Source organism: Apium graveolens, chromosome 1 (genome assembly GCF_009905375.1).
Source record: "Apium graveolens cultivar Ventura chromosome 1, ASM990537v1, whole genome shotgun sequence".
Taxonomy (NCBI): Eukaryota; Viridiplantae; Streptophyta; class Magnoliopsida; order Apiales; family Apiaceae; genus Apium; species Apium graveolens.
The window spans coordinates 10,489,982-10,502,112 of record NC_133647.1 but is presented as its reverse complement, the minus strand read 5'-3'; the positions used below and the strand labels follow the sequence as shown (position 1 = coordinate 10,502,112).

At 34.6% G+C, this 12,131-nt stretch overlaps 2 protein-coding genes across 2 annotated transcripts; one reads left to right on the top strand and one right to left on the bottom strand.

Annotated features, from left to right (window-relative positions):
* Nucleotides 1–2,597: 2,597 nt before the first annotated feature.
* On the top strand, nt 2,598–4,372 carry LOC141708622 (uncharacterized). Its single transcript, XM_074512372.1, has 3 exons — nt 2,598–2,906; nt 3,015–3,515; nt 3,824–4,372. Exons 1-3 carry the CDS (start codon nt 2,598–2,600, stop codon nt 4,370–4,372), a joined length of 1,359 nt encoding a protein of 452 aa, XP_074368473.1.
* Nucleotides 4,373–5,085: 713 nt separating this feature from the next.
* Nucleotides 5,086–10,240, bottom strand: LOC141660761 (serine/threonine-protein kinase BSK5-like). Its single transcript, XM_074467752.1, has 7 exons — nt 8,416–10,240; nt 7,505–7,663; nt 7,247–7,411; nt 6,742–6,906; nt 6,578–6,654; nt 6,488–6,524; nt 5,086–5,534 (listed from the first exon to the last, which is right to left on the bottom strand). Exons 3-7 carry the CDS (start codon nt 7,400–7,402, stop codon nt 5,292–5,294), a joined length of 678 nt encoding a protein of 225 aa, XP_074323853.1. The 5' UTR covers nt 7,403–7,411; nt 7,505–7,663; nt 8,416–10,240; the 3' UTR covers nt 5,086–5,291.
* Between the last annotated feature and the right edge of the window lie 1,891 nt (nt 10,241–12,131).

The window sequence follows — 12,131 nt, the reverse complement described above, 5'->3', positions numbered from 1 at the left end:
TCTTGAGAAGTGGTTTCTGATTAAACGATTCTTCAATGGTCTTGACCCTGAAACAAAGGGTACTGTTGATAATGCCGCATGTGGTGTTTTTCTAGACAAGGGATTTGATTATGCATATGCTTTTCTTGTAAATTTGCCTACAAATCACTTCAATAACTCGAGAGAACCTAAGAAGGGAGGTAAACTTGAAGTGGAGGCTTATTCTCTCTTATCATCTCAACTCGCTTCATTAACTCATGAAATTCATTCATTGAAGACTTCACAATCATCTGCTCCTCCTATGAGTATTAATGTACTATCATCCATGGCTCCTATGACTAATCCTATATGTGAAATATGTGGCGTTCAAGGCCACTTCAGTAATGAATGCTCGTACAATATTCAAAATTCACAAAATTTTCAGATGGAGCAAGCAAATGTTTTTCAGCAAAGACAGCAGTACAATCCTTACTCCAACACTTACAATCCTGGTTGGAGAGATCATCCGATTTTTTCTTACAGGAACAAAAATGCTCAGAATCCATCTGTTCCTAATCAGCAGCAACAATATCAACAATCATATCAATATCCTAATCAGCAGCAATATAGGCCTTCTAAAGGACCTCAAAATCCCCCTGGATTTCAGAAGCCCTCTAAAAACTATGCTCTACAAGCTACACAACCTGATCAGACCAGTGATATGATGAAGATATTACTACAAGTGCAACAAAATCAAGAAGACAACATGAGGGAGGTCAAAGTGTTGAGAACTCATAACAAGATGTTGGAAACTCAGATTGCACAAATGGTTAGTTCTTCCGTAACAAAGCAGCCTGGCTCTTTACCATCACAACCAGCTCATCCAAAAGAGAATATGAATGCCATTTCTCTTAGGAGTGGTTTTACCTATGATGGTCCTTCAATGCCTATTGCCGATGTGACTGATGAGAAAGAGAAGAAAACCAACAAATATGACAAAATGGATGATGTTGATCAAACAAATAAGGGTGGAACTGAAGGAAGCAAGGAAGCTGATGACGAGAAGATTGTAAATGCTCCTCCACCATTTGTGCCTAAGTTTCCGTTTCCTAGCAGGATGAACAAAACTAAGGTAGATTAGCAATTTGGTAAGTTCATGACACTTGTCAAGAATCTCGAGGTAATAGTTCCTTTCATTGATTTAATTTCTCAAGTTCCATCATATACAAAGTTTTAAAGGATATCTTAACAAAGAAAAGATCTTTTGGTGAAGTGGAGACAATTGCTTTTACTGAAGAGTGTAGTGCTGTTTTATAAAAATAAGTCTCCATCTAAACTTAAAGATCCTAGAAGTTTTTCAATTCCTTGTCATTTAGGTGCATTATTTATTGACAAAGCTTTATGTGACTTAGGCGCTAGCGTCTCTGTCATGCCTCTCTCGATTTTTCAAAAATTAAACATGGGAGAGTTGAAATGCACACAAATAACACTACAAATGGCGGACCGTTTTATAAAATATCCTTTGGGTATTTTAGAGGATGTGCCTGTCAGGATTGGAAAATTTCATATTCCTGTAGACTTTATAGTGTTTGATATAGAAGAAGATAGCCAAATCTCCATAATCTTGGGCAGGCCATTCATCTGTACTGTAGGTGTTGTTATTGATTTTAAAAATGGGACTCTAACTTTGAGTGTTGGTGATGATAAAATTACTTTTACTCTAACCTCTGCTCGTAAGTCCCCTTTGCTTGAGAATACTTGTTTCAGGATTGACGTCGTTGATGAAAATTGTTCATGATGAGCTACCATAAATTTTGTTGAATGATGCGTTAGAAGCAGTTCTTATGATCGAAGCTTCTGAAGGGGAAAGACATTCTGAAGTTGACTCGTTGATTCTTGAGTTGGATGGTAAGGCTGATCCAAGCCAAAATTGTGAGGTAACAAACACTCTTACTTCTTGTGATAAACCTCAGGTAAAGAAATTAGAGTTAAAGCCTTTGCCATCTAATCTCAAGTATGTGTTTCTTGATGATAATAAGTCATGTCCTGTAATTGTTAGCTTTAATCTTAATGATGATCAAATTTCTAAGCTTCTTACTGTGTTGTGTATGCATAGAAAAGAAATTGGGTATGACGATCTTAAAGGGATTAGCCCAGAATTTTGCATGCATAGAATTCATCTAGACGAGGATCATAAGCCTTGCATACAGGGACAATGCCGCTTAAACCCTAACATGCAAGAGGTTGTTAAAAAGGAAGTTTTAAAACTTCTTGATGCATGCATTATTTACCCAATTTCTGACTCAAAATGGGTAAGCCCGGTTTACGTAGTTCCTAAAAAAGGAGGAACCACAACGGTTAAAAATGATGAAGATGAATTATTCCAATTAGATTTTTCACTGATTGGCGAATGTGTATTGATTATCGTAGATTAAACAATGCCACTAAAAATGATCACTACCCTCTTCCATTCATTGATCAAATATTAGAAAGACTTGTAAAGGATATATTCTTTTGTTATTTGGATGGGTACTCAGGGTTCTTTCAGATCACTATACACCCTAATGACCAGGAAAAGACTACATTCACATGTCCATACGGTACCTTCGCATATCGAAGAGTGTCATTCGGACTATACAATGCCCCTGCTACTTTCAGCGTTGCATGTTAGCCATTTTTCTGATTTCATTGAGTCAATTATGGAAGTATTTATGGATGATTTTAGTATTTATGGTTCTGATTTTGATGTATGTCTGCATAATCTTTCTAAAGTGCTTAAACGTTATGAAGAGGTAAATCTAGTATTGAATTGGGAAAAGTGTCACTTCATGGTCAATGAAGGGGTGGTACTTGGTCATCTTATATCTGAACGTGGCATCCAAGTTGACAAAGAAAAGATTGAGGTGATTGAGAAACTTCCTCCTCCTGTTAATGTCAAGGGAGTCATTGTTCACACATACTATTCTGCACTTAAATATCTTTTGGCCAAGAAGGAAGCAAAATCGAGGCTTATTCGATGGATTCTTTTACTCTAAGAATTTGACTTGGAGATCAAGGATAAGAAAGGTGCTGAGAATGTGGTTGCAGATCCTCTCTCACGGTTGCATTTTAAACCGAATATTGCATCAGACATTCCCATTGATGATTCTTTTCCAGATGATCACTTATTTGCGGTTGCTACTCAAACTCCTTGGTATGCAGACTTTGTAAATTTCTGTGTTAGTGGATCTCACCCTCCAGATCTGACTTATCAACAACGCAAGAAGTTCTATCATGATGCTAAACATTATTTTTGGGATGATCCATTCTTGTATCGGAAATGTGCTGATGGGATATTTCGTAGATGTATCCCAGAATTTGAAGTAAATGACATTCTGAGGCATTGTCATTGTCTTGCTTGTGGAGGACACCATGGTCCATCTAAAACCACTACTAAGGCATTTCAATCTGGTTTCTTCTGGCCTTCTCTCTTTAAAGATGCTCGTGTTTTTTGTTTGTCTTGTGATGCATTCCAAATAACCGGTAAAATTTTAAACGCCATGAGATTCCACAAAATGGTATTCTAGAAGTTAAAATTTTTGATGTATGGGGTATTAATTTCATGGGACCTTTCCCAACTTCTTGTGGAATGAAATACATTTTGGTTGCGGTTGATTATGTGTCGAAGTGGGTTGAATCTATTGGATCGATAACCAATGATTCAAAGGCTGTGATAAAGCTCTTTAAAAATATTATCTTCCCACGTTTTGGATTTCCAAGAACAGTGATAAGTGATGGTGGTCCTCATTTTCGACATCGATAATTTGAAACTCTTCTCAAGAAGTATGGTGTTACTCACAAGATTGGCCTAATATATCATCCTCAGACAAGTGGCCAAGTGGAGGTTTCAAATCGTCAAATCAAAAGCAACCTAGAGAAGGTGGTTGCCAAGTCTCGAAAAGATTGGTATTTAAAGTTGGATGATGTTTTGTGGGCTTATCAGACGGCTTATAAGACACATATTGGCACTATTTCATATAGGTTGATTTATGGCAAGACATGCCACTTGCTAGTTGAGCTTGAACATCGTGCCTTTTGGGCTATCAAAGAGCTCAATATGGATTTAAAGGATGCGGGAGAGGCATGGCTTCTTCAAATTAATGAGTTGGACGAGCTTCGTTTTGATGCTTATGACAGTTGTCGGCTCTACAAGGAAAGAACGAAGAAGATACATGATAAGGTGATCCAGCGACGAGATTTTCATGTTGGTGACAAGGTGCTATTATTTAATTTAAGGCTTCGACTCTTTCCTGGGAAGCTCAAATCTGGATGGTCCGGACCATTCACTATAACTGATATTAAGTTCCATGGTGCTATTGAAATTATGGGGCAAGATGGAACAAAGTTCAAGGTCAATGGCCAATGCTTGAAGTAATATGTTGATGGTGCATTTATTGATGGAATAGAGACATTCTATATCCCCACACCACTAGAAAAATGCCCTTAGACATCGGTTATAAACCGATGTCTTCGCATGTGTAGAGAAAGATAGGGGTCTTTAACATCGATTTTTAGCCGATGTTAAAGATGTACATAGACATCGGTTTTCTTAGAAAACTGATGTATAATTAGCCCTTTTTTAATAACATGTTAAAACTAGATTGTGAGAAATGGTATTTAGGAGGTTAAAAAGCACTATAAACATATAACAAGAAAGAAATTTTAACTGATAAACATCAGATTCTTAAAAAAACTGACGTCTTACTCTGTATTTTACATCGGTTTATTTACTCAACCGACATTAAACATAACTTATAGCATCAGTTTAACTTGAGGAAGCGATGTGAAACTTCTGCTTTAACATCGGTTGCGTAAGTTAAACTGATGTACATTGTTCTGGAAAATATCAGTTTTCTTTTGATTTACTTTTATATACTTGCACAAAGCGATGTGTTTTAACATTTTATACATCATTTTCATTCCTATAATTCGATTTGTTTTGTTAGTTTAGACATCGATTTTAGTTTAAGAAGGTGATGTGTTTTTTGTTGCTTCACATCAGTTTTATAACAAGCACCGAAATAAGCCTGTGCATTTGTGCATAAACCCGGACAAAAGAAAAAAAATACTAAATCAACATCCAACAAACAACCACAAATATACTAAATTAACTTTCGTATCTACAACCAAAATCCAACCACATTCTCTGACAACCAACATCTAAGCATTCCGACGTCCAACAAACAACCAACATCCATATATCTACAACCGAAATCCAATCCACCCATCCATATGCATCTCCATATTCAATTATTAAAAACCTAATACAGATATTAAAAAAAATCTATACACTTTCACATTTTGTTTCTTTTGGATTCCAAATTTGTGGCATCTTTAAGTGCTTCTTGGGCATCAGTGTCCACGCCGAGCTTGAAGAGAGTAGCTGTCTGCAGATAAAATGCAGTTGACCACTCTAGAGACACTATCTGGGTTTGCATAGCATCACCAAGAGCTTGTTGTAGCTTGTCAGTCATTAGATAAGATAAACAACGCCTAGCAAAAACTGTAGGCGATACCATTGTCCCTCCATCAATGAACTGCATTGGCAAAATTTAATTTAGCTTACTGATTAAACCATGCAGTAGCTTAAAACTAGAGGTGGCCATCTGTGTGGGCCGTGCGGGCCGGGCCGGGTTGAAGACGGGTTAGTGTCCGGATGTTTGAACTCGTAATCGGCCCGAAAGTGAAACGGGTTGTGTCGGGCTCGGGCCGTGCCGTGAAAATTGAATTCGTAGCCGGCACTACTGATTGGAGCCTGTTTTGTGTGCATTGGCGGGTTGTGCGGGCTTGCGGACTACTTGACTGGTTTGATTCTTTAATGATTACTGCAACATGTGGCTGGTAACCAGTTTAATATTGAAATATAAGATTTGTTGAGCTAATATAAATATAGTTGGCTACGTTTCTATAACTCTTTGCCTTGTAGTGGATTTGGGGGTTAAATAGTTGTTGGTATTGAATAAAATATTACATGAAGTAGAATATCTATATTAAAAAAGTTTGTTCAAGTTTGACAAAGCATCAAGAGCCATGACTTTATATGTAAAAAACAGCTTGTATGTTTTAAGGATGTGCGGGCTGAGCGGGTCGTTGCTTGTGCGGGCCGGGTTCGGTCCCGAATTTTTGTTTTCATATTCGTAACCGGTACTATAATTTTAACGAGCTGTGCGGGTTTGAACCGGACCGGTTCGGGCCGAATAAAATCAGGGTTGTATGCGAGCCGGTTCCGAGCGGGCTGTTCAAATCCGCACAGTTGGCCACCTCTATTTACAACAAAGATTTCACTTTCTAAGTGTTAGAGTGATGGATACCCCAGGATTTTAGCAAAGACAACTGGTAGAGTCTTTGCTTCGACATTAATACTTAGAAGCAAAATATATTATTTTCCATGATTGTCATGTCTATCAAATTCCTCATGCTAACAGTACAACATAATAGAAGCATAATCCTATAAATTAGATTATATGAACAGTAAAAAAAATGGAGGCACCTGTGTGTAGCAGTCGATGAACAGTAAAATGGATGTACAAAAAAAATGGAGGCAACATGATTAGAAGCATAATCATGTTATATGAACATTGCGCGGAAAGCAGAATCTCCTTGCTTCTTTGAATTCAATATCTCCTGCATTAAATCTGTCCACACTTGAAAAGATAGCTGCAAGCCAGATTGTTGTTACTTAGATTAGCTTAATATCACCAATAAAATGCTATATGGCAATTACTTGAAAAGATAGTTGCATACCTCATTGGCAATTCCTGCATCGTCCTTGTAGCCAATCTTCTCCAATAGCTCGTGTATAGTTGTCAAATCTATTCTCAAGCAAGCTTCACCCATTGGTGTCAATAACAATGGTTCTGTTGACTGTGCATCATCATTTGAAATCCGTATTAATTCATGCAATGGTACCTAATTAATTTGTTGAGAAGAATTTTATATATAACAACAATAAGATACATGAAAGAATTCAGAACAATTTCTGACACTGGACACAATATCTTTGGTTAAACAACTTGAAGACAACAAAATAAATGTTATAATTTTCTTCCAGAATTCCAACTACATTTCCTGTAAACAGGAAAGAGTGACTCGTGGAATACTGCGAGTCATTGACAACCTTTATTTTTTTCTTCTCAACAAGAAGAAAGATTATGCAGCATCAATAAAGTTAAACTTGCAGCTTCAAATATAAGTAGTTCTAGAAACTAATATGGTCTTTGCTAGAGCTATTAGAGAGGGAGAGTAATACCTCTGTTTCCTTTTGAAGGGACAGGAGAGCTGCAACAATAGACTTTGTATCTGGCCTCTCACCAGCTTCATACTGCAGACAGCGCATAGCTAATCGCATTAACTCGGTTCCATTATCATTTGTGAAATGACCCTCCAGACAAGAATCCATGAGCATCAAGAAGTTCTTCTCACGAATGAGATCTAAAATGTGTCAATTTTATTTACATGAAAACAATACAGATTACTTTTGTATAGTCTAGTGATATTATTTGTATACCCGTGCTTAATTAATATTTTCTTGCCAGAGCCTTATGAGTGAAATGTTTGCTTTTCATGCCACCACTATGGCAAATACTCTAGCGACTCCAATGATTGTCTTCACAAGAACAGGCTCCATGGCCATACACTTGAGCCATTATCGTCCATCCTCAACAATCTTTGCATTTACCAATGAGTAAGTACAGAATATTGTAAGACAAGAAAAATGCTTTTAGTTTGAAAGTAGGCATTTAATTTACGACTTCACGATACACGATAGTCGTGTACTCTACAAATACAAACTGATGTGTTGCTTAACCTTCTTAGTTTAATGTGACATGCTGGATTTCCATAAGAGTTATAGTAAAACCTATCAAGTATTATTTTGGAAGTGCTTCGTTGTTCACCTACTAGATAAATCTATGATTGTTGTTTTAGATGTTCTTGTAGTTATATATACTAGAAATTGAACCAATGAAAGCAACTTTAACTGGTTAATTTTAACAAGCTTATAACCTGTGAGACGCATGGTGTTCTTTAATTTTATTTTTTTATATTTTTAACAAATATAATCATATATTATAATAATCATGTATTGTGCTGTCAGAAAAATACATGGAAGCTTAAAAATAATATATGGAGGGGGTCTTATTTCATGACATAAAATGGTCAATCATTATATACCATAATATTTATCCAAGTGATTGCAAATCTAGGCTCAAGCTTGATTAATGCACTCTTCATATATCGAACATGTCATGAAGAAAAACAATATTTTAAAATGAATTTGGAAGAAGGGCAGAGTAGAGGAAGGCACAAGCTGCAGACAAGGCATTGAGTTACTAGTTGAGGTAAACTAAATAGTTTAACAAAGCTTAATGCTTGAACTTGCCATGCCCTCATAAATACAGTCATTCAATTAAAATTTACCTGCAAAAGGATGAGCCCAATGACCACTGGTTGTGTATCAAAACCAAACCTCTGAAACAAATCTAATGAACCACAAAGTTAAGGAAACATGCCATCCAACAAATCAAGTTACCACATTTCGCCCTGCCAACCTATTCAAAACCGTAATCAAACAAAAAATTGTTTCATTAGTGATATGACTCAACTTAAACCCTTTTTTTGTCGTTTGTAACGTAGAGTAAATAGGGTATCGATTTACGCCGAGGATCAAGGGCTTACTTCTCTTCTATTTCGCTAATGGTATCAAAAAATGAATTTGGTTTTGTTTTGTTTCCACAACTAAATTAACTAGTAAGTAAGAAGAAAATTTGTTTGTAAACAATTAAAGAAACATGTTGGAAAACATGTAGATCCACCCTAAACTCATGACACAATTCTGAAATTCGTCTGATATGTTCCGAAAGATACCTATAGAGAACCTGCCATGACCACATAGAAACAAGTTCTGCTATCCGTATAACCCCATTACCACATAGGAAGGTTAAAACAAATTACACACTTATACAACTAATCCCATGACCACATAGAAAGATTAATTGACTTTACAGAGATAGCAATCACAAAACATAACTGGATGACCACATACCATAGTTAATTCATGCATCTCTATAAGTATTGACGTATATACAGGCACAATCATGAACAATTTCGGAAAATCAAAACTGTTTAATTGTCATAAAATTTAGGGCTTCAAAATAGCCATCCAACAATAATAATCTAGCTAACCATAATCATAATAAAAGTTATAAAGATTCATGAGAAGATTAAAATACAATACAAAGTGTAGAGTTAGAAGAATTATCCCTATGTTGTTGATATCAAATCTCCAAGCATAAAGTCCTTCTCCTTCTCCTCTTAGCTTCTTCTTTTGGTGGCTATCGATGCGTATCTTCTATCTCTAATATTATATACCTAATATAAAAAGTATTTTTATTATTTCTAGGAATAAACAAGAGTTTCCAAAATTGAATAGGATTCTACGGTCAAAATTCGTAGTTGACTTTTATCTGCTATTATTGGGCTGATCCGAGTGGATTTTGAAATATGAACCATTCTCTAATTAAACAGAATCTTGTTATCTTCGCGTGTGCTGTTGATTCGCCCAAATCTGATGAACGGATCTCAAGATACGGCCCAAACAATAAGTCGTGCTCGAACATTCCAACAAATCCGAATTTTCTTCTAATTTAGCTCAAATCCTTGTTAACTTAGAATTCTTTGCTTCCTACAATAGAATATTACAAACTAATTAATAAAGATCCAATTAAATGCAAAATATAATTAATATGGAAACAAATATCATCTAAAATATACACAAATATATATTCAATCAATCAGCAGTCAATAACAGAATCGTAAAAAGAGACTTGTGGTCCAGAGCAGTGTTGTCCTCAATTAATCTTTGAGCTAGTACATATAGGAACATTATTCTATTTTCCTTGAAAGATAATTAGGTTTATACAGTTGTATATTAAGGTACGTAGAAGATTACTGGGTTTTTCATACTTAAAGTGACCCAACTCGAGTCCTAGAAGATCTTGCATTTAAACCAATAATGAATAGGTACAACCTTCTTGATCTGCACGTACGGTACAAGTGTGCAGATCAAGAAGATAACAGGGACTTAACGACTTCGTGGCTGGAAACAGATGACAAGAGATAAAAGACTACTAATGTGATAATTAATGAAGAACACAAATTAGAACTAGATTCGTGAGACTTATCTCTCAGAGAATTTCATAGTACAGAATTTCATAGTTGTTCCATTTGTGAAGATGATTTTCATGGATTAATAAAAAGGCTTTGGCCAACCAAAAAAAAGTTAGTCACTGAAGTTTACTCACTGCTTAAGAAATAGAGGCTACAATAGAAGAAGAGAGATGTTCCCTCTATTTTCTTTTATATGTCGTTTGATTTTTCATGCACACAATTATAAATCCTTTGACTGCATAGATAAAATAATATTTTTTAAATTTTCTTTTTCTAAATTAAAGTTTTAGTTATATATTTTTATTTAAAAAAAATTAAAAATTAATATTCTAACTATGCGGTCAAATCACTTAGAAGTATGTGCACAAAAGTCAAACATCATATAATAAAAAACAGAGCGAGTACTAACAAAACTCAGCGAGTTGTTAAGTGTGAAACTAAATTCTCAACTATCATGGACTGGACTTTCATCAATAATTGTGAATTTTGTACTTCTATTCCAATGGTAACCAAAATCCAAGTTTTTAAACTTTGTAGAGCTAGCCTTCACCAACACTCGAGATCTTTTACAAGTTCATATGTAGGCCTGGTTGACAATATACTTATAAGCCACTTATGGATTATAAGCCCGTAAGAGTTTATCGACGATTGTTTGTCGACCAAATTTATAAGCTGAATTTACAATTTATAACCTGATAAGTTAAAAGTTGGCAGTGACGTACTTTTTTCCAACTTATTTGCATTTTTTCACTTTTTTCTAAAGTTTTGATTTTAAAATATAAATTTTTAAATATTTTCTAATTTAAGATTCATGAACTAAGATAATTGTATTTAATAATTATTTGTTTTAATTCATTTAAGTAAAAAAACTTCTGATTTATAAGTAAATTTATCCAAACACTTATAAAACTTATAAATATTTATCAACTTATCACTTATTTCGCATTTAATCATTTTAAGTCATAAGTTACTTATTTTAAGATTTTCCAAATGGGCACCTAATCCCCAAACTTATGAATACATTAACGAATTAAAAGTATAATGCCAAAGACTCGACATAAAATGTGTTTCAGGCATTTGAAAATTGATGGTCATTTCCGGTAAATACATCAAAATTTAATTTCCAACATAAGAATGTAATGAGTAGGGGTGTACGCGGTTCGGATCAGATCGGTTTTGGGGTAAAAGTCGAACCAAACCGCGAAGAGCGGTTTTAGAAAATTATCATCCGCAACCGCATTTATCATCCGCAACCCTAAATGCGGTTGCGGTTAACCGCGTTAATTGCGGTCACGAATTTGCGGTTATTGCGGATCGGTTTGCGGTTCAACCACTTATTTTAAAATAATTAATAATTTGCAAAAAAATAAATTCGGAATATTAATAAATTCAAGTTTAAGTTACGTGATAAATTTACATTCAAAAATAAAATACAAACTAACGTTCCGTGTGGAGTAAGGATATTAAAAACATACAAAAATATGGAGGTGAGAGAAAAGAAAAAAGAATCGGATAAAAATAAAATTACATTTTAATAACATTTTCTATTTATTTTAGTTATATATCTTATAATATTTGTGAATCTTATAAATGAAGTCTTAACATTAATCTAAAATTAGTTAATAAATGTGTATACTTATTAATTTATATGATATCAGCTATATTTTTGAAATATATTTTATTATAAATATATGTTGCGAGTTACGGTTGCGATTTTCAAAAATTCAAAACCGCATCCAAACCGCGAATGAACGGTTTTTTAAAAAATAATATTTATTAATTTATTTAATATATGAAAATTAAAAAATATATATTAATTATTCCGAAAAAAATTTCGCCACAATCAACCATCACACTATGAAGAAGTTACAAGTGAGAAGATATCGTTTTGCCTCTCTGGAATGATTGAGTTAGGACAGAAGGTAGACATTTGACTATTGAGTCGCATGCTAAGTTTAATTGAAACT

Excerpts from the sequence above, each read along its gene's own strand:
- LOC141708622 (XM_074512372.1), top strand. The coding sequence starts at position 2,598 with ATGCCCCTGCTACTTTCAGCGTTGCATGTTAGCCATTTTTCTGATTTC. Across the intron at positions 2,907-3,014 it reads TTAATGTCAAGGGAGTCATT|GATAAGAAAGGTGCTGAGAA; the intron begins GTTCACACATAC and ends TTGGAGATCAAG. Across the intron at positions 3,516-3,823 it reads CCATGAGATTCCACAAAATG|ACAAGTGGCCAAGTGGAGGT; the intron begins GTATTCTAGAAG and ends TATCATCCTCAG.
- LOC141660761 (XM_074467752.1), bottom strand. The coding sequence starts at position 7,402 with ATGCTCATGGATTCTTGTCTGGAGGGTCATTTCACAAATGATAATGGA. Across the intron at positions 6,655-6,741 it reads ATGCAGGAATTGCCAATGAG|CTATCTTTTCAAGTGTGGAC; the intron begins GTATGCAACTAT and ends TCTGGCTTGCAG. Across the intron at positions 6,525-6,577 it reads GGAGATTCTGCTTTCCGCGC|TACATCCATTTTACTGTTCA; the intron begins AATGTTCATATA and ends CCATTTTTTTTG.